The sequence below is a fragment of the Stegostoma tigrinum genome, chromosome 13, assembly GCF_030684315.1.
Source record: "Stegostoma tigrinum isolate sSteTig4 chromosome 13, sSteTig4.hap1, whole genome shotgun sequence".
Lineage (NCBI taxonomy): Eukaryota > Metazoa > Chordata > Chondrichthyes > Orectolobiformes > Stegostomatidae > Stegostoma > Stegostoma tigrinum.
Window position 1 is genome coordinate 30,476,685 of NC_081366.1, and position 21,237 is coordinate 30,497,921.

General features: G+C 42.1%; 1 protein-coding gene across 5 annotated transcripts in view; it reads left to right on the forward strand.

Moving 5' to 3' along the window:
• Positions 1–21,237, forward strand: part of jade2 (jade family PHD finger 2) — a 162,503-nt gene that overhangs the window by 84,194 nt on the left and 57,072 nt on the right. For all 5 annotated transcript variants that reach the window (XM_048543385.2, XM_048543384.2, XM_048543382.2 and 2 more), the window contains 2 exons: positions 14,787–14,998; positions 17,449–17,616. In XM_048543385.2, coding sequence (XP_048399342.1) covers positions 14,787–14,998; positions 17,449–17,616 — 380 coding nt within the window. The remainder of the gene's footprint in view (positions 1–14,786; positions 14,999–17,448; positions 17,617–21,237) is intronic.

Sequence of the window (21,237 nt, forward strand, 5' to 3'; positions counted from 1 at the left end):
ATGACAAGGTCACTGTAAAAGTACATTGTGAATGAGAGCAATGCAAATTTGTCCTGCTCTATAAACTTTATACAATGCATTTAAAATAAAATCTGAAAGGTTAGTTGCATGCAGCATGTGCCCATGTACTTGGGAATGTTCATATAATTAGTGTTAATCTGCCTGAGGCAAGTGGGTTTGAGATAGGAAAATCTATCAGCAATATTTAACTTACTTCGTTAATCGAAGTAATGTTGATGGATTAGCACTAGTGTGGAAATAATGCAGTTTGGAAAATCACTAGAGGCATACTTAGCTGTTTTAGTGTTTAGATCTTAAGGGAGCAGTTAGCAAAGCTTTATAAATGAGGTATTGAGAAATAAAGCAGGGAGGTTATTTTGAAATAAAAATGTTGAAGATACTCAATGTGGCCTGATGGTGTTTCATTTTTTATTCACTCACGGGATGAAGGCATCGTTGGCCAGGCAGCATTTATTGCGCATCCCCAGTTAAGAGTCAACCTCGTTGCTGTGGGTCTGGAGTCACGTGTTGGCCAGACCGGGTAAGGATAGCAGTTTCCTTCCCGAAAAGACATTAATGAACCAGATGGGTTTTCCCAACAATCGACAGTGCATTTGTGGTCATTGTTCGATTCTTAATTCCAGATATGTTTATTGAATTCAAATTCCACAATCTGCTGTGGCGGGATTCGAACTTGGGGCAGCAATAACCTAGTGGTATTATCACTGGACTGTTAATCCACCTGGGCCCCCAGCACATTATCTGGGTCTCTGGATTAACAGTCCAGTGATAATACCACTAGGTTAATAGTGGTATTATCTGACACTTCTAGAAAGTCAGAAGTGATGCTGAACCAGTGTAAAGCTCTGGTCGAATCACTTTTAGAGTATAACATCCAGTTCTGACCCTCACGTTTTGCTTAGGGTGTGAGAGGGTGCAGTGGACACTGGCTTAATTCCAGGTTTGAGAGATTTTAGCTACAAAGTTTGGAGAAGATGGGTTATTCTCCCTGGAGCAAAGGAGCTTAGGTAGGGGATAGGGAGTTAGCATTTTATTTCATTTCTCGATTAAAATTAAGATTGAGCAGTTTTCCTGTTGAGTTTACATACCTCGATAGCTACCCACATTTCTACTTGACGTAAAGTTGTTATTTCCAAATGAAAATCCCCATCATGTTGGCTGATAGTAGATATGAATGTTCGCTGATGCAAAGTGAATATACTGTGTCAAGATTTAATAGAGCTTTGGGAGGACAAAACTTGGAGCTTCTTTGTGTAACATTTACGTTAGGCTCTGAGTGCTTAATGCTGATGCTGAATGTGAGTAGTGGAAAAAGATTCATTGCTTAAAAGTCATCATCTCTGTTGACAAGAAAGATTCAATTGTTTTCGCTCTCTACGTAGTGCATTGTGTCCCTGTGTCTGAACCAGGAGGTCTGAATTCAACCACGTATGCCAGAGATGTGTAATAATGTCTCTGAACAGCTTGTTTAGAAACGAAGGATGTCATCTAGCTGGAGAGGGTTCAGAAAAGATTTACCAGGATGTTGCCAGGAGTGGAGGGTTTGAGTTATAAGGACAAGCTGGATAGATTGGTACTTTTCTTGCTGCACTGTAGAAGGTTGAGATGTAACCTTTTTTAGAGGATTATAAAATCATGAAGGGCATAGGTGAAGTAAATGCCAGGTGTCTTTTCCCTAGTCTGGGGAATTTCAAGGTGAGAGGAGAAAGATTTAAAAATGGCATGTGGGGCAGTTTTTTTTATACAGTGCGGTTCATGTGTGGAATGAACTTCCGGAGGAAGTGGTGAATGTGGGTACAGTTAGAACATTTAAGAGACATTTTGATAAGTTCATGAATAAGAAATGTTTGGCGGGACATGGGCTGAGTTTAGGCAGGTGGGGCTAGTTTAGTTTGGGATTATGGACAGGTTGGACCAAAGGGTCTCTTTTCCTGCTGTACGACTCGACAGTTATGGCTGTATTTGTTTTTGTTTGAACTTACAAGAGGAAATTACCACTTACGACAATGTATATTTAATATGCTTTCATTGTCCTCTATGGTACTACTCAGTCCAATTCATTGTCACAAGCAACAAGGCATTTGCAAACACTCGAATGTCACCTTATGTACAGTTCAGAATATTTGTCTGCGAAGAGAAGGCTTATCGGATATTTATCTAGTTATTAACTAGATTGTTGATTGCCATATTTTTCTAATAACTGCAGAGTAATTGAGCAGTTTGCACTTTGTCGTGCTAATTACGTATTGCTCTGTGGAAATGCTCTGGTGGAAAACATTGCTAGTGAAGCATAGTTCGTTAATTGGTAATAGTTAAGGAATGACGTATTTTAGCTGTTACGGCTCCAACTAAGTAATTGCACCTCTACACAAGTACCCTCTGAACACCTAAAATCTGCAGCATGATTGTGGGAAATACAGTATTACTCTGGGTTGTACCTGGTGTGTGATTTTTGTATGTATAGCAGAGTAAGTTAAACCGGTCTGCATTTACACTGCCCGGAGTTTCATTTTTATGTTCTATTTCTGATTGAAGTACAACACATGGTTTTCCATCTTGCAGAAGAGGGTGAGATGGAGACCAAGAACGCAAGATTATGTTTGTCGTGAATTTTTCAGAAAAATAATGAGTGTGGTCTGTCAGGGATACTTTGGCTTATCATAACTATATAATTTTGAAATGATAAATATAGACCGAATAGGTGCAACCCACAAAATATAAATTCAGAAAATTCCATGATATTGTAACTGAGACGTCATTTGGGAAGTTATTATGTGCCAACTTCATGGAGAGCCTTGAGTCTCAGTGTCTGCAATATCTGATGATCTCGAGCCTGTAAACATCCCATGAGAGTTGAGATGATGTTATTCCTGGATAATCATTTCCAGTTAACCAATGTTCTACTTACCAGAAAATCTAAAGTTTCCTTGAAAAACTGTAATTATTTTGTTTGCTGCTGAAGATGCTGGTAATGTACAGGAATTAATGTCTAATTTCTTTCCCTTTTGTCATTGTTTGATGTAAGATTCACTTAGAACCTTGGATTGTTTTATTTTAAAATTCTTTCATCGCATGCTGGCAACACCAACATTTGTTGCCTGTCAACAGAATATCTTGCTCCATCATTTTAGAGGGCATTGCTGTAGGTCTTGAGTCACTTGTAGGTCTCGTCAAGTAAGGAGGGCAGATTTCCTTCACGAAAGAACTTTTTTTACCACAGCTGATGAGAGTTTCATGGACACCAGCCCTGAGACTAGTTTTAATGCCATTTTTATTAAGTGAATTTAAATTCCATCAGCTACCTTGATGAGATTTCATCCCTTGCCCCTAAACCATTTGCTCAGACAGCTGAAATATAGCCAAGACATTGCCATTATCTCCATTAACATTATGTTTACTACGCCACCATGTTGTGTTATAATAAATGACCTGGTTAATGTTTGTCTGCAGTATTTCAGTGCAGTAATTTTGATCTGAATAAATTGTCAAGAACCCCAAACCGCTGGATGCAATTTGCACTTGACTGCTGTTTATCTCTAATACAAAGAACAAGGCATGGTTTTCTGACATGACCAGAACACACCACTGACTATGATTGATTTTCCAAGGTGAGCTTGTCTGGGTAATGTTTTTGGAACATCTTGGCATTAACTGGATAAAGCGCTTGAAGTGATACACGGAAAAGTTGTTGAAGCTGTTTGACTCGTTACAACATCAAGTAGTTAGAAATCATGTAAAAAAAATGAATATTTTCCAAAAGAATTAACCTGTACACGTAATGAATTGCATGGCTATTTCAGTCTTTCAAAATCTAATCTCAAAAGAACCCTGAGTGTCTTGTATGAAAATGTTGTACCTCTACAATTTCAACAAGTAATTGGGAAAGCTAATAGAATGTTCTTGTTTATTGTGAGAGAACATAAGTGAGGAGGTTATGCCTCAGTTTTACAGAGCACCAGTGAGACCACATCTGGAGTACTTTGTGCAGTATTAGTCACCTTATTTAAGCAAAGATATAAATGCATCAGAAGCAGTTTGGAGAAGGTTTGCTACACCGATACCTGGAAAGAATGGGTAATGTTATGAGGAAAAGTTGGACAAGCTAGGCTTGTTCCTGATTGAGTTTAGAAGGGTAATTTTATTTAATTGAAATGTATGAGGTCCTGAGGAGTCTTATCAGGGTACATGTGGAAAGTTTGTTTGCTCTTATGGCAGAACAGAGGTCACTGTTTCAAGATATGAGATTGTCCATTAAAAACAGAGATGAGGAGAATGCTTTCCCAGAGTATTATAAGTTTTTGGAACTGCCTTCCCCAATCAGTGGGGATAGCAGTGTCATTGAATATTTATAAGGTAGAAGAACATTGATTCTTGATTAGCAAGGAGGTGAAAGGTTATCAAGGCCTCAGAGAATTTGAAGCAGTCAGATCAGCCATGATCTTGTTGTACAGTAGAGCAGCTCCAAGAGGCCAAATTGGAAAACTGCTCCTAATTTGTATGTTTTTTCACCTACTCTCTATTCTGATAAAGGTTTCATGGAGGAAAGGTAGAGTTTACAAGATGAGATATCAGAAAGAGTGGAGTCGGTTCTATCCAAGGCTGTGTATTAATGCAGCTTTATTGTTATGACTGTATTAGGATGTGAATAATTATAGCATGTACTTTTACTTTCCAGCAGACATTTGATTTAATACTTCACAGCTTTTATGATTAAACATGCTGTAAAGTCCTTGGAGAGTGATAAATTAAGTGTGTTGAAGTTTGTGACAGGAAGACTGGGCACCCAATTCAATTATGTGTCTCATCAGACACTGTTTGAAAATTACTCCAAGCAATTGTGGCAGAATGAGAATTATGAGCCATGTGTTGAGTACAATCGATGTAACACATTTGAGTTTTAGTGAGTTATAATGACTTGCTGTTGTGCCATGAATGGGTTTAATTGAATGGCTGTGCTTGATGGACTGAACGACCTTTTTCTCTTTTTGTTTTATTGTAATTTTTTTCTGGTTGATTTGTCAAGTGTGTTAGTACGTTGGATGGTGGATCATACTTTTCGCCATTCGCTCCCACGTCGTTAGCCATTGGCGAAAGGTAAATATTATGCAAAAGGAAATGGAGTATGTAAATCTCGATGTAACCGAGCGTCACCTTTCCATCAGCACACCTTGTGCAGTGCCTCTCAGGAGAGGCAGCTGGAGGTGGCACCATGGTGTCGTAGACCTAGTTACAGAGGAGTCTGAGGAGGCGTGGTCCCTTCCTGAACATGACCCTCAGACCCACCAGAGTCTTATAGTGCCTTGGTGCCTACAAACCCCATCTGTGATTAAATAACTTCATGTCCTTTTCGGTGTTTGGAGGAGAAGTATATGATAAGAGTAAGCTTTTGACAGTAAATCCAGAATGAAGTCATCCCAATTATCAGGCACCTTTGGCAACTCCTGTAACAGAGCGGGAATAAAACAGTCGTGCTTTTATCCTTCCCTTTTAAACAATACCAGCAATGCCAAAATAAAGATCTTGAAGCTTGGTCAACTTGGGATCTTCACTCTGCTTGACCACGTCTGTGCCCGTAAGACCTCAAGATGTCGGGGCAGAACGAGGCCGTTCAGCTTGGCAAATCTGCTCTATCGTTCGATCGTGGCCGATGTTTCTCAATCCCATTCTCTTGCCTTCTTCTGGTAACCCTTGATCCGCTTACTAATCAAAAACCTATCTATCTCAGTCTCAAAGACACCTAATGACTTGGCCTCCCCAGCTCTCTGCAGCAGTTCCACAGATTCAGCACCCTCTGGCTGAAGAAATTCCTCCTCATGTTAGCTGAAAAGTGTCGTCCCTTCACTCTGAAGCTATGCCTTTTGGGCCCTTGTCTCTCCTACTAGTGAAAATATCTTTTTCAAACCAGCTCTATCTAGGCTTCTCAATATTCTTTTAGGTTTCAGTGAGATTCCCCCTCATCCTTCTAAGCCCCATCAAGTACCAACCCCACACCATCACCCACTCCTTATATGACAAGCCCCTCACCCACAAACAATCCTGATAGGACACATAAACTTCAAGGCTTAACACTGGCACACCACAGAAGGAGGAGTTTCTGGTTATAAGCTGTGACCTGATTGGTGTAGTCTGAAGGTCAGGGGTTACTTCCACCGCTGGGAGAAATGATCATCTCTCATCAGGTTGTTACCACCTGCCTCAAGCTGGGAAGTCCTCAGTCAGTAAGGTGTGATCTTGTCATCGTGTGCTTGCTTCACTGGGTGCTTGCACCTTAGAAAGTCACTTCTTAACAGGCTAATCAGTCATGGATGAATCAGGTAAGACAAGCTCAACAAAGGAGACTCTAAATTTTCGTATCACAAACTGGAATGTAAAGACCACACATCCTAGACTTGGCAACAACCTTCTGCAGGATCATAACACACGTAACAGATGTGATCAAGAAAAAACTTCTAAGGTCCATTGCGGACTTGGTACTGTGTTGCAGGGAACTTGCCTCCTCAATGTGGCTTTATCAAAGAGAAAGCCTACATGTTCTTATGGCAGGTGATAATCCAACAGGACAATGGAGTGTGCTTCACAGGAAATGAAAACACTGCTCATGATGACGGGACCCCTTTGCTGAAGTCTCCGAGAGACTTTTGACTCTTGCCAATAAGCATAATCTCAGTTCACCTCCAGTATCGTAACACTCTCCTCTGCTTCTGAGATCCGAGATCAGTTCCATAAAGACATTTGATACTGCCCTCAGCAGAATTCTGAGCACTGAGGGACTGTACCTTCTAGGGGATTATGATGAAAGTATGGATGCCCATTATAAGGCTTAGTCAATGTCCATAGGAAACAAAAGAATCAGCAACATGAATGGAAATTGACTGAGGTTAGTAAAGCTATGCTGTTACCACGGCCTCTATGACAAGCAGCATGTTCCAAGCCAAGCTGTGCCACAAGGTTTCCTGGAAACATCAAGACCACACCACTGGATTTGGATCTATCATGCTCAACAGTGTCATCGTCACTCCTGGCAATCTCAGCGCTGGTTACGACATTGATCACTCGCTGAAGTGCAGCAAACTCAGGCTTCACTCATCAAAGCTATTCCATTGCTTGGATCATTGTGCCATCATTATTGGCCCAGGAATTCATCAGAATCTTTGATCAGGCTCTTATTGGCATCGGTCCCCAAGGCCAGAGCGCTGTGTCGAAGCAGGAACATGCCCTCAATGCACTCACTATTTCAGGAAAAGAGGTCAGACAAATGCTCAGATAAAAGAAGCAAGATACAACAAGTGCTGGAAGCCTGAAATAAAAACAGAAACTGCTATAGAGAACCTCAGCAAGTTTGGCACTGTCTATGAACTGAGAAAAACACAGCTAGCTTTTTGAAATAGCAAGGTGTAGAGCTGGATGAACACATCAGGCCAAGCAGCATCAGTAGAGCAGGAAAGCTGACGTTTCAAGCCTAGATCCTTCTTCAGAAATGGGGGAAGAGGAAGGCAGATCTGAAATAAATAGGGGGAGATGGGGAGATAGAAGATGGATAAAGGAGAAGATAGGTGGAGGGGAGACAGATAGGTCAAAGACGTGGGGGTGGAACTAGTAAAGGTGAATGTAGGTGGGGAGCTAGGGAGGGGATAGGTCAGCCCAGGGAGGACGGACAGATCAAGAGGGCGGGATGAGGCTTGTAGGTAGGAGATGAGGGTGGGGCTTGAGGTGGGAGGAGGGGATAGGTGGGAGGAAGGACACGTTGGGGGGCCGGGGACAGTCTGAGCTGGTTTTGGGATGTAGTTGGGGAGGGGAGATTTTGAAGCTTCTGAAGCCCACATTGATACCATTGGGCTGCAGGGTTCCTGAGCAGAATATGAGTTGCTGTTCCTGCAACCTTCTGGTGGCATCATTGTGGCACTGCAGGAGGCCCATGATGGACATGTTGTCTGAGGAATGGGAGGGGGAGTTAAAATGTTTTGCGACTGGGAGGTGCAGTCCGAGCATAGGTGTTCTACAAAGCGCTCCCCAAGCCTCTGCTTGGTTTCACCAACGTAGCGGAGCCCACATTTGGAACATCAGATACAGTAATACCACATTAGCAGATGTGCAGGTGAACATCTGCTTGATGTGGAAGGTTTTCTTGGGGCCTGGGGATGGGGTGAGTGGAGGGGAGGTGGTGTAGGGACAGGTGTGGCACTTCCTGCAGTTACAGGGAAAAGTGTCAGGTGTGGTGGGACTGGTGCAGAGTGTGGAGCGGACAAGGGAGTCACGGAGAGCGTGGTCCCTCCGGAAAGCAGATAAAGGTGGGGAGGGAAAATGTCTTTGGTGGTGGGGTCGAATTGCAGATGGCGGAAGTGTCGGAGGATGATGCATTGGGTGGTGCAGGGTTGGGGAACGATGAGGTTGGTGGGGTGGTATGAGAGGATGAGGGGGATTCTGTTTGATTGTTATTGCAGGGAGGGGGTGTGAGGGATGAGTGGTGGGAAATGCGGGAGACATGCTTGAGGGCATTCTCAACCACCGAGGGGGTTAGTTGCAGTCCTTGAAAAACGAGGACATCAGAGATTTACGGGAGTGGAATGCCTCATTCTTGGAGCAGTTGTGGTAGAGGTAAAGGAGTTGGGAATAGAGGATGGCATTTTTGCAGGAAGGTGGGTGAGAGGAGGTGTATTCTAGGTAGCTGTGGGAGTCGGTGGGTTTGAAACGGATATCATTTTCCACATGGTTGCCAGAGATGAAAACAGAGAGGTCCAGGACGGAGAGAGAGGTAACAGAGATGGTCCAAGTGAACTTAAGGTTGGGGTGGAAGGTGTCATTTAAGAGACTGCTGGACATGCATATGGTCACAGAAATTTGAGGGTGCATACATGAGGATCAATGGTCGGCACAACATTGTGGGCTGAATGGCCTGTTCTGTGCTGTACTGTTCTATGTTCTATGTGTCGGTGAAGTGGATGAACTGTTTGAGCTCCTTGTGGGTTTAAGGGCCATTGTAGGTAAGGGAGTGGGATTGTTCCACGTAACCTACAAAGAGGCAGGCATAGGGGCCCATGTGTGTACCCATGGCCACCCCCTTTGTCTGTAGGAAGTGGGAGGAATTGGAAGATAAGTTGTTAAGGGTGAGGACGAGTTCAGCTAAGTGGATGAAAGTGTCATTGGATGAGGACTAGTCGGGCCTGCAGGACATGAAGAAGCGGACGGCCTTTCGGCCATCTATATGGGGAATGCAGGTGTGTAGGGACTTTACATCCATGGTAAAGATGAAGTGTTAGGGATCGGGGAATTGGAAGTTCTGGAGGAGGTGGAGGGCGTAGGTGAAGTCCCGGACGTAGGTGGGGATTTGCTGGACCAAGGGGGAGAAAATGGAGTCGAGATAAGTAGCGATAAGTTTGGTGGGCCAGGAGCAAGCGGAGACAATGAGTCGACCAGGGCAGTCAGGTTTGTGGATTTTGGGAAGGAGATAGAAGCGGGCGGTGCAGGGTTGGGGAACGATGAGGTTGGAGGCAGTGGGTGGGACGTCACCTGAAGTGATGAGGTTGTGGATAGTTTGGGAGATGATGATGTTTTGTTGGTTTTGGGTGGGGTCACGATCAAGGGGGCGGTAGGAGGAGGTGTCAGATTTTTGAGTCTGGTCCGACTTGTTCGGAAGAACAAATAAAGGACAAGTGGTGGGATAGAAAGAAGGGATAGAGTCAGAGCGAAGGGGTGTGTGGGGCGGACGCAAGAATCCAAAGGGACATCAGTACCTGAGTTTTGTGTTCCTTAATAGCTGAAAGGAAAGGGAAAGGTTTTCTTGTTCAGGCATCAAATGAGACAAAGAATGAAATGGAACTGGAGACCAGGACAGCTAAAAATTGGTGATGGTGCTGATGGAGGGAGAGGCGGAGAATGGTGCGTGGCACCAAGTGTGAATCTCGGAGTGGCATGGGAACAGCTGACCAAGCTGCATTGTATGTCATACAGTAACTGTAATCCTGAGTACATCAGGAACTTGAAAATTGGAACCTGGGTTGAAAGCTGCGCTAGGCAAGGTGGAACCAGAGACAGTCACTGAGGAGGGAGATGTGGCCGTGAAAGCAAGTTTTGGTGAACACTTCATGAAACACCAGGAGGGAGATAGAAAACAATGAATGTGAACAAACCTAAACATTAAAATCAAAGTCCTCTGGAGAGAAAAGCAGAGTGTCTTCAAACATAGCTGAAGAAGAAATGGCAGTGAATTAAATACTTAAATAAAAGCAAAGTTCTGCAAATCCTGGAGATGTGAAATAACTAAGTGCTGGAGAAACACAGCAGGTTCAGAGCGAGAAACAGAGGTAATGTTTCAAGTCTGTTGTGACTGTTTTTCAGTAAAATGCTGATTGGTTTGAGCCGAGTGGGATTGGAATCAACCAGTTACTGCAACCAAGAAGAGAGCCCTCATGAACTACAAGCAAGACCCCAGCAAACAAAATCTAGATGCCCTCAGAGCTTTCAGAAGACTGTACAGCTACTAGTTGAATTCTGCAACAGTAGATAATGTGATGTTGAATCCAGGGTTGCTGGAGGGGTTATGGAAAAATAAGAAAATAACATGTCCAGCAGTGATCACTTGAAGAGAACAACAGAGGTACACCCACTCAACCTAGCAGGCAGCTGGGTGGAGTACTACCTTGAACCCTGTACTATGGAGAACTCAGTCATTAAAGAAGCTGTCAGTTCCATTCCAGTCTTCCCTGTCATGGAGGAACAGGACAAGGACCTCACTATCGTTGATCTCAACCAAACCATTGACCACCTTGCCAATGGTAAAACTCCAGGAAATGATGGTGTTCCACCTAAAACTATCAAACATAAAAAACTGGCACAGTTGCCATATCTTAATGATGTGTTATGTCTCTTTTGGATGGAAAGATATGCATGATGCAAAAATGTACACCATGTACAAGGGGTGTCACAATGAGAGGAAGGAGATTTCTCAGTAACTGTTGCAAAGAATTGTCAGGGAGATCTTTGCTTCTCTTACTTTTGCCAGATCTAGTGACATATCTAGCCTGAGTTGCATTGTGGTTTCAGAGCAGGCAAATCAACAGTCAGCATGGTTTCCTCACTTTGGCTGTTATTGAGAAGAGCATTGCGCGCCACACACCACTCTGCATTGCTTCCAATGACCTCCTCAAGGCCTTTGATCTCATCAACAGAGCAAGATTCTTAAAACCGCTGCAGAAGTAGGCTGCGATCCTGGGTGTCATTATTGTTTTGCCATGACAGCACATCACAATTCTGTCTGTCACAATGGAGCAACAGCAGATATTTTGAAGAGCAGCAGTGGGATAAAGCAGGGCTGCATCCTGGCACCGATATTCTGTCCTACCTGCTGTTTTTGTGCGCTTGCAGTGGCTCAAAAAAGAATGTCCACCTGTAAGGCAAGCTGTTCCATTTGGTAACATGATACGTTAAAGTGCATAATTGTACTAGTGCATGAGTTACTGTTTGCTGATGCTGCTGCTCTAGTATACTACTGTATACTGAAGTTCATTTGCAACAACTTTTAGACCAATTCTCTCGGGCCCTGTGACATGTTGAAACTGTCAATGAGCATCAAGAATACCAGTGTTATGGGCCAGGTTATAGAGGCTGAGCTCAGTGGCCCTGGTGGAATCCAAACATTGGTAAGCAGGCTATTGCTGTGTAAATGTTGCTTGGTAACCATAAGACCATTAGACCATAAGACATAGGAGTGGAAGTAAGGCTATTCAGCCCATCAAGCCCACTCAGCCATTTAAATCATGGCTGATGGGCATTTCAACTCCACTTCCCTGCACTCTCCCCGTAGCCCTTGATTCCTTGTGAGATCAAGAATTTGTCGATCTCTGTCACTGACCCCTTCCATGACTTTGCTGATGATTGGCAGCAAACTGAGGATGAAGTAATTGGGCAGGTTAGATTTATCTGCTTGTTGTAGATGCACCTGAGCAGTTGTTCACATTGCCAGTTGATGCTAATGTTGTAGCTGCAGTAGAGTGGTTTCATTGGGGCTAGTACTGGAACACACATCTTGAGTACAATGGCCAGAATTTTGTCACTGCACTTATCCTTAGCTGTATTTAGTGCCATCAGTCATTTGTTGAGATTAAATTGAGTGAATCAAGTTGACCTGAGACTGGCATCTGATACAGAGGGCCTCTGGACGAGGCTGAGTTGGATCGTCCACTCTGTATTCCTGGCTGAAGATGATTGCAATTGCCTCTCAGCCTTGATTTTTGCACTGATGTCCTCAGCAACCCCATTATTGATTTTGTGGATGTGGAAACTCGTCCTCCTGTTTGTTGCTTAATTGATCATCACCACTCATGCCTGGGTGTAACACGACTGGTTGTGAGATTGATTGACTGATTCCCTCTAGCTAACACCTACTTGTGTTTTTTTTTGTCCCGCAAGTGATCCTGTGTTCTACCTTCACTGGGTTGACACCTCATTTTTATATCTGCCCCACTGATGCTGCTCCTGGCATGCTGTCCCACATTCTTTAGTGAGCCAGGGTTGACGGCTGTAGTGCGATAGAGGGGTATGCCAGGCCAGGTTATACGTTGTGATTGAATTGAATTCTGCTGCTGCCAGTGGCCCACAGCGTCTTGCAGGAGCCCAGCTTCAAATTGGCGGATCTATTCAAAATCTGTCCTATTAAACATGGTAGCGGATGCCACACAGTATCCTGGAGACCATCCTCAATTATGAAGACAGGATTTTGACTCTACAAAAACAGTGCAGTGGTGACTTCAGTTGATTCTGTCATGGACTGTCACAGCTTCGACAACTAGATTGGTGAGGACAAGGTATAGTAGGATTTTCCTTCTTGTTGGTTCCCACACCACCTGCTGAAGACCTAGTCTGGCAGCTGGGTCCTTTAGGACTCGGTCAGCTCAGCCAGTACTGGTGCCACTGAGCTATTCTTGATGATGGACATTGAAAATGTCTGCCTAGAGTGTTACCCTCAGTACTACTTCCAAATGGTCTTCAGTATGAAGGGGTGCTGATTTAACAGTTGAGTTGGGTGTGGAGCGACATCCATTGTAATCAACAGGAGATTCTTTTGCCTTTATTTGATTTGATCCTATGAGATTTGGAGACTCACAGCTGCTGCTTCCCTCTTGTATATCTCTGTGTCACCAAATTGGGTGGAGTTATTTGGTTAATGTTTCATATTGGTCTTTTTTGAAAAGAAGAATGTGCACCTTTAATTGGCAGAATGTGAAATGGCAGAAAGAATGAACATTTCAGGAGGGGCATTTGAGCCAAAGGGAGTCAAAACTCCAGGTTTTAATTGTACACATCCTCAAATGAGGGACGAAATTGCAAATCTCTAGAAACTACAGGAGAAGTTTGAACGTGTTTGTTGTCAAGGGAAACTGATACAATTAAATTGACTGCTTCTTTTTACACTGTGCCTCCACTGAATAAAGCCCGAGTGATTTATAAACGGTCAAACTGAGCCTACACACTTCATTTATTTATTGTGAGGCTGTTTCAAAATATGGTTTTGAAATATGGTCTCGCAAAATTTGGCTGTTCCTCCCCTTGAGGGGTATTCTGCCATTTCATTAGATCTTGACTGATTTGTTTCTATATCTTCTATGCCGATCTTTACTCCATATTCTTAAATAACTTTGTATTACAGCAATTTATCAGTCTCAGTCTTGAAAACTTATATTGAGCAGCACCTCCAGCCTCTTGATGGAAAGTCTTCCAGATTTCCATTACAATTTGAATGGCAAAAGTGTCTCTCAATGTTTCTTTGAAGACCTTTATTCTGCATGCCCCACGACAATAAATGTTATTTCTTTTCATGAGTTGTGGGTTTTACAGGTAAGGTCAATATTTGCTTCCCCCTAATTGCCCCTTGAACTGTGTGGCTTATTCGGCCATTTCAGGGGACAGGAAGGAGTCAACCACATTGCTGTATGTCTGAAGTTATGCATAGGCCAAACTAGGTAGGAGCTGGCAGGCACTAATGAACCAGATGGGTGGCCAAGTGTGTTGAGCCTAGCTTCAATTCCAGATTTTGTGAGTTGAATTTGAATTCCAACATTGGCATGGTGGGATTTGAACCCACGTCCTCAGAACATAAGCCTAGGCCTTTGGATTGCTGATCCAGACATAATATCCGCATCTCCTCTTTGTATCCATCATAACTACTCTATTAAATTCATTTATAATTTTAATTGCATTGATTTAGGTTACCCACATATGTCTAAACCCAGGTCCAGTGATCCATGTTATGCATTCTGAAATTTAACCCCTTAAGCTGTGATGACACTCAGTTGAATCTGGACTGAACCCTCTCCAGGGTCAGTATATCTATATGAACTGCAATGCTGAGAGCTCAAGCCAAGAGCCCAAGTGCAAGATTTAATTGTAAGAGAGCTTGATCAGGGACCAAGAGAAACTTGCTTGCACAAATTTGTGCCGTTGTGAAAGAAACTTGCAGGTCAGTGGTTGTAGGAGAAATGGGCAGTACTGAAATTAGGTTGGATAGGGTAAAGTGGGTGAAGGGACATTAAAACATGATGGGTCAATATGAGTTACTAAGGTGAAGGATACATGGCAGCACAGACAGACTGGAATGAAAAGATTTTTCCTCCCTATTGGCTGCAGCAGCTGGATGAACTGCATCTGAGTGTGGGAAGAGGTAAGCTGCATTAGCGAGGCATGTATTAGGCTGCTTAAAGTACACTTAAAAATAAGAATCTGCTAAAGCCCATATAATTATAACAAGACAATAATAACATTTATTTTTCCAGGAATGCTTGAAGTTGATGAGCTGATGATGGAAAGGATCATTGAGGAGCTAGAAAGTCAGTGCCAAGAGAACATGAACCTGGCAATTGAGACGGAAGAGGGTCTTGGGATTGAATATGATGAGGATGTGGTATGTGATGTCTGCCGTTCCCCAGAGGGAGAGGATGGTAATGAGATGGTTTTCTGTGACAAATGCAACATTTGCGTTCACCAGGTAAGAGCTGTTGTTTGATCATGTCCTCAATGTTCCAACAACGTTTATGAATGCGACTTCCTATTTAGTTTCGTGGTCTAGGTGCACCAACACACCAGGATGACAGATGTGAAAAACTGGGAGTGCTATTCTGAAACTGGAGCATGAATCAATGGAGCTTTACTGTAAAACGTAACGTGCATATAACATGAGACTGCATGATGATGATACACAGGCAGAATGGTAGTACAGAAAGCCACTAAGTCTATCAAACCCATTTTTTCAATATACATCATCCTTACTGTTCAATGGACCCCACTATCTATTTGTTCTCCTGGTAAACATTCATAAGTAAAGGTTTTATACTGTTTCTCCTGCGTTATACAACACGTCTTAAGTATCAAGCTCACCTTAAGTAGTGCATTCTGTAACTTTGGTGTCATGCTGTATGGCCTGTATACAGAACAGTACCTTCAGTTTAGAGCCAGGGGCTGCTTTGGTAAATGAACCTTGAGTCTCTGGGTGTAGTTCTACCTGCCTGATTTGAGGGAAAAGATGGGAAAGCCCAGAAATTGAACACAAAAGCCTTACCATTTAACACTTGGTCATGGAGGAAAGCATCATGTCTTTTACATGATCAAAATTAAATTTATACGTTCAATATTACATTTAACCCTTAGTCCCTGGTCATTCATGTGAATCTGTACGGTATCCTCCCCGCAGAAAATATATCCACATGAGCACCATGATCTTCATCATGTACTTACATTTTTGTATAGATTACTATTTATTTACTGTATTTACAAACCACAAATTTCCTCAAAGCTCCTGAACAACAGGTACTTCCCCCAAACTACCACTCACCATGAAACCAACCAGTGACATAGTTTCTTTTCTACTTGCATTGCAGACTTGACCCTAATCTCTGCTGAATTCAGTCTGCTGTCTAGTTTCATTGAAGCCAGGATTAAGTTCTAGATTATTTGAAGATATGCTAGAACAAAAGAATTTTAAAACTTTGTTCGTCTTAACTATGCTAAACAGTCATTCACAGGATCCTAACCCACAAGATTCAAGATGACACACGGTGTGACTCTTTGTGAGCTCCCTGCAGCAGATCTAACTCCAGCACTGCTTTACAGCTGTTCTATCTTGCTAATCTTGATCTTCCCTAGCACATGCCTTGTGCAATTGAACCTGTATGCCTCTGTCTGAGTTTTTGTTTTCACAGTATGATCTGCCTGTACTGCTTGTAAATAAAGCTTTACACTGTACTTGGGTACACATGACAATAAATCACATCAATTGGTGTTCGCCCAACAAATGCAGCTGGCAAATAAGTATGTCCTGCAAACAGCTCCACCAATATATGTAAGGGAATGGAGTGGCTTAACTAGTTAATCAGTTCTCAATCAGTTGAATGCTTTTGTACAAAGCTCTGACAAAGAAGAACAGCACTATTTGATTCGTGCATTATGTATTTTTTTTTCAGTTTTCAACAGTCTTAATCATTTTGTTTTGAACTCTATACTTAAGCTTCGCCGGCCCCTTGAACTCTAACCTTTTTACCTTCACAGTCGCTTAACATCACCTTGACCAAAACTTTGCCCACTGTTTCCCAATTTCTCCATTCAGACTTTGCTTTATTGTTGAAGATGTGCTACAAGTGCAATATTTTGCTTTTAAAAATAGCTATTAGCAATCGATTTTACCCCTATCTGAGCTTTGACTGGCAAGAAAGAGTGCAATAAATAATATACCATTTGTATTATTGCTTGCTTTTGTCAAATTTTAAATAATATTTGCTTTGTGCTTGAGCTCAGGATTTATCAGGTTTCAAGCATATATAGATTTAGGCCAATGTTAGGCTTTTACTTTCACATTAAATGCCATGATTTGATCCTTTAAATTGTGATTACCAACTGCCTGCACGCGCACACAGATCACAGTTGTGGTAAATACATGCAAGTTGAAGGTAGTGCCCTAGGGTTTGATAATTCTCGGAAAATAGCCAACTGGTTTGTGCGATGTCTGACAAAACACCCATCTTGAACTTTAGATTCCCTGCCATAATTTTAATGAAAGTTGAGAGCTCCAGGGATATGGGTGAGGTAGCCATTTATGTTATTCTGCCTGCTCTTACAAAGTCAAACAGGAGAACTGTGGAAATTCTCCTCACAATATGTATATGTGATAAACAGTGGTTTGCCTTAACAGTAACTTGTCGCTTACCAGTTTTAAAAAAATGTTTAAATGCTGTCCATGCTGTGTGAGAAGAAAATTCCAATTTGTTTTACTTGTGCCATTTAAATACTTATTCCAAAATCAGTTAAGATGGTTAGTTCTGTAAAGCTTTCGGTTGACTGCTGACTTCATTACTGACAGTTTCACAGATATCTACGTAAAGGTTTATTTGCTTGAGTTCTCACAGGAGATATCTGACCACTTGTTATTTTTTTAAACCACAACAGGCATGTTACGGAATTTTGAAAGTGCCCCTGGGCAGCTGGTTGTGTCGGACGTGTGCCCTGGGGGTTCAGCCAAAGTGTTTGCTGTGTCCCAAGAGAGGAGGTGCTTTGAAACCAACTCGCAGTGGCACAAAGTGGGTCCATGTTAGCTGTGCCTTATGGATACCTGAAGTAAGACATCCATCTGCATGCAGCTTCACAGCAGGCTCCCAACAAACTACCATGATCACATTCTGAGACAAAGGGCTGTCCAGCACTTTTCCTGTTGAACAAGCAGATTACATTGATTCATTAAATATCGAGTTGATAGAAAAATTGTGGGGAATTGGCTTTGCTGTGAATGATGTGATCATGTTACAGTTGTCTAGAATTGAATATTAGAAGGTTAGCAAAACAGTGTGGATGAAAGTTTTCTCTGTAACCTGTTGGACTTTTTTTACAAATTCTGTTCTTTGCATGACAAATATATTCATGAGAATTAAATGACACGAAAGATGCAACAGAGCTCTCTCATCTCTGAATCTGATAAAGTCTTTTTGCTCAGTTGGTTACAAATGTCCAATTTGAAATGAATGTGGATAGTCTTAACCACCCTGCCCCTTTCCCCCTGAGAATGAGGGAACTAATCTGCCCTTGATTTGACAGCAACTAGCTATCTCATTCAGACACCAAAGAAGTGGCTAATGTCGCAAAAGAGATTGACGCAGTATTGTTACTCTTCTGAGGTTTAGGATTAAGGCCTACTGTTGGGAGAGCAGAAGAAATCTTCCTCTGAATTTGTTAATACAGTGTGGAGCTGGAGGAACACGCAGCTCAGGCAGCATTAGAGGAGTAGGAAAGGCAATGCGTCGAGTTGGGACCCTTCATTAGCCGATGTTTTCAGGATTGATGAAGGGTCCCAACCTGAAACGTTGACTTTCCTGCTACTCTGCTGCCTGACCTGCTGTGTTCCTCCAGCTCCACACTGTATCGACTTCGAATTCCAGCATTTGCAGTTCTTGCTGTCTCCCTCTCTCTGAACTTGTCTGGTCAGTATCTGTTTTGGGAGTGCTTGATGGGCACCCGTAATTATTACAGATTCATTTTATTTGCACAAACTTCCTTTGCTTTGATAAACACACAAATTAATTAGGAAGCAAAAGAACAAAATTATTCTATGTATCTGCAATACCGTCTGCATCAGGAAGAAATGCAAAAGTGAGCTTGCACTGAAAGGCTAGTGGTTCTTACTTTGTTTAAAATAAGTCATGCCCCATGGAGGTCCAAGCTCTTCTTATTTTGTCATTGCATATTTCTGTGATGGAGTGCCAGGACATTCGCACACATGCGGTGAACCCCTCTTCATTGCCATAAGGCATCACTGCACATTTGTTTGATCTTTCTGCTGAAATTATGTTCTACAGATTCTAATTACAACAATTTCAGAAAGACTGTGGGTGCTTTATTATCAGTTAGAGTAATTGGCTAGAAAAATGACACAAAATGAGCCGGAGGAACTTGTGCATTGCCTGGATACTGTAAGGACTGTTGCCATCAAATGTAGTCAGTTCAGCTGAGATGGTGGGAATGCGTCTCGAATGATAATATGAAATAAAACGAGCAATTGCCTGGGAAAAGAAAACCGCACTGTTTAGGAGCAGGAGTGGGCCTAATGGCCGTTCTTCCTGCTCTGCCACTTAAGATTTGATTGTAACCACAACACCACATTCTTGCTTCATCCTGCTAACCTTTAACCCTGTTTCTTACCAAGAATCTATCTATCTCTGCCTCTAAGATGTTAAAAGACTGTGTATTCATCACTTTTTGAGGAAGAGAGTTGCAAAGACACTCAACCCTCTTAGAGAAAAATACAATTTTCCGGCTCTTTCTTAAATGGGCACCCATTCCCCTTCCACGTTCTTATGTTGTCATTACTGTTACTAGATTTGTCCACAAAAAGAAACATCCTTACCTCATCTTCAGTCAAATCACCTGCAGATTCATGAAAGAAAGCCAGCACAGATTTGCACATCCTGTTTCAACTAAATTGCTTCAGTTTTTTGATGAGATAACAGGAAGGATTGGTGAAGGCAATGCTGTTGGTGTGATGTACATGGACTTCCAAAAGGCATCCAATTAAATGCTGCACAACAGACATAAGAACCACGTTAGAGCTTGTAGAATAAAAGGCGCATAACAATGTGCATGAGTGATAGGAATCAAAGAACAGTGGTTCATGGATGTGTATTTGGGCTGGAGAATGGTTTGTAGTGGAGGCCCGTAGAGATTAGTGTTGTTGGCCCCTCTCTTTCTGATTTCTCTTGTAGTAACCTAGATGCACAATTGAGTGTGCAGGAAACTATTTCAAAATTTGAAGACAGGATAAAACTTTCAAGTATACTGAATTAGGGGAAAGTATTTATTTCACAACAGGTTGGTGGAATAAACAGCCAATGAGGTTTAATGCAGAGAAGTGTGAAGTGATTCATTTTTGTAGAAAGAGCGTAGTGTGACAATATGAAATAGAAGTGTAATTCTAAAGTGGGTCCAGAAACAGAGGCGCCTAGGTATTTATAAATCATTAAAGATGGAAGGACATGCCAATAGAGTGGTTAATAAAATATAAAGCTTTACAAATAATGGAATACAGTACAAGACCAAGGAAGTTATGTTAAATTTGCATAAAACTCTGTGTTTTGGCCTGAGCCGGAGTATCCGGTCACAACACCTAAAGAAGGATGTGAAGACAACGGAAAGGGTGCAGAAAAGATTGACCTGGATGGTTCCAGGATGAGGAACCTATTGTCTAGAGAAGAATTGGAGATATTGGGACTGTTTCACCGGGAAAGAGCAAGTTAAAAGGAGATTGGATGGTGATTTTCAGAATCATGAGGAGTCTGGACAGAGTAGGTAGGAGAAAAACCTTTCATTCTTGATCCTTCCATCAATAGGAAAGGGCACATATTTAAGGTCATTGGAAAAGAAGCAGTGGCCACATGAGAAAAAGCTTTCTCACGCAGCAAGTGCTTAGATCTGGAAAGCACCGCCTGAAAGTGTGGTGAAGGCAGGTTCAATCAAGGTAGTCAGGAAAGGATGGATTATTTGAACTGGGAGAATGGGCTACCATGAAAAAGCAGGAGAATGCAACCAAGTAAGGTGCTCCTTCGGAGACCAGGCCCAGATATATTGCATTAAATAGCCTTCTGTGCTGTTATTTTTCTGTGTCTCCACCTTGAAGGCATTTCAGTTGCAAGTTTGAAATAATAAAAGAAGATTTAATTTCACAATCTTGAATCTGCAATTAAAGTATGATGTTAGGTAGTTAGGGAGCTTTGCCCTATATTTGATGTGTGTGTGTGCTATCTGTTCTGGAATTGTTTTCTGGTGATTCTTTGTGCTAGCATTAGCAGGAGACTACTTAGGGAAATTAGTATTTGCTTCATTAAAGGAATTAGTTGCTGTTGCTTCAGATATGAAATTATGTTAAATATAAACAAATAAGATTTACAGGAATAACTAAAACCAGAATGTGATACAAATGTACAATGAGTTAACTGTAATCTAAATGTTGATTGACCTGTCTGCATCTACAGTTTTACTGTTTTTATTTCCAATTTTTGTAAGTTCTGTTTTATTTCTTGAAAGCTACACTGTCTGTTAAAAGCAGTGCCAATTCTAGTTCGTGAAGTGATTGTCTTAATAGACAGGACTCATCTTCTGTCATTAAAAGTCAGACACCAATTAACTGAAGTTGATTCAGGTCTTTTACAGTACCTGCATTGTGATTCACATTGCCAAACTTGAGTTACAATT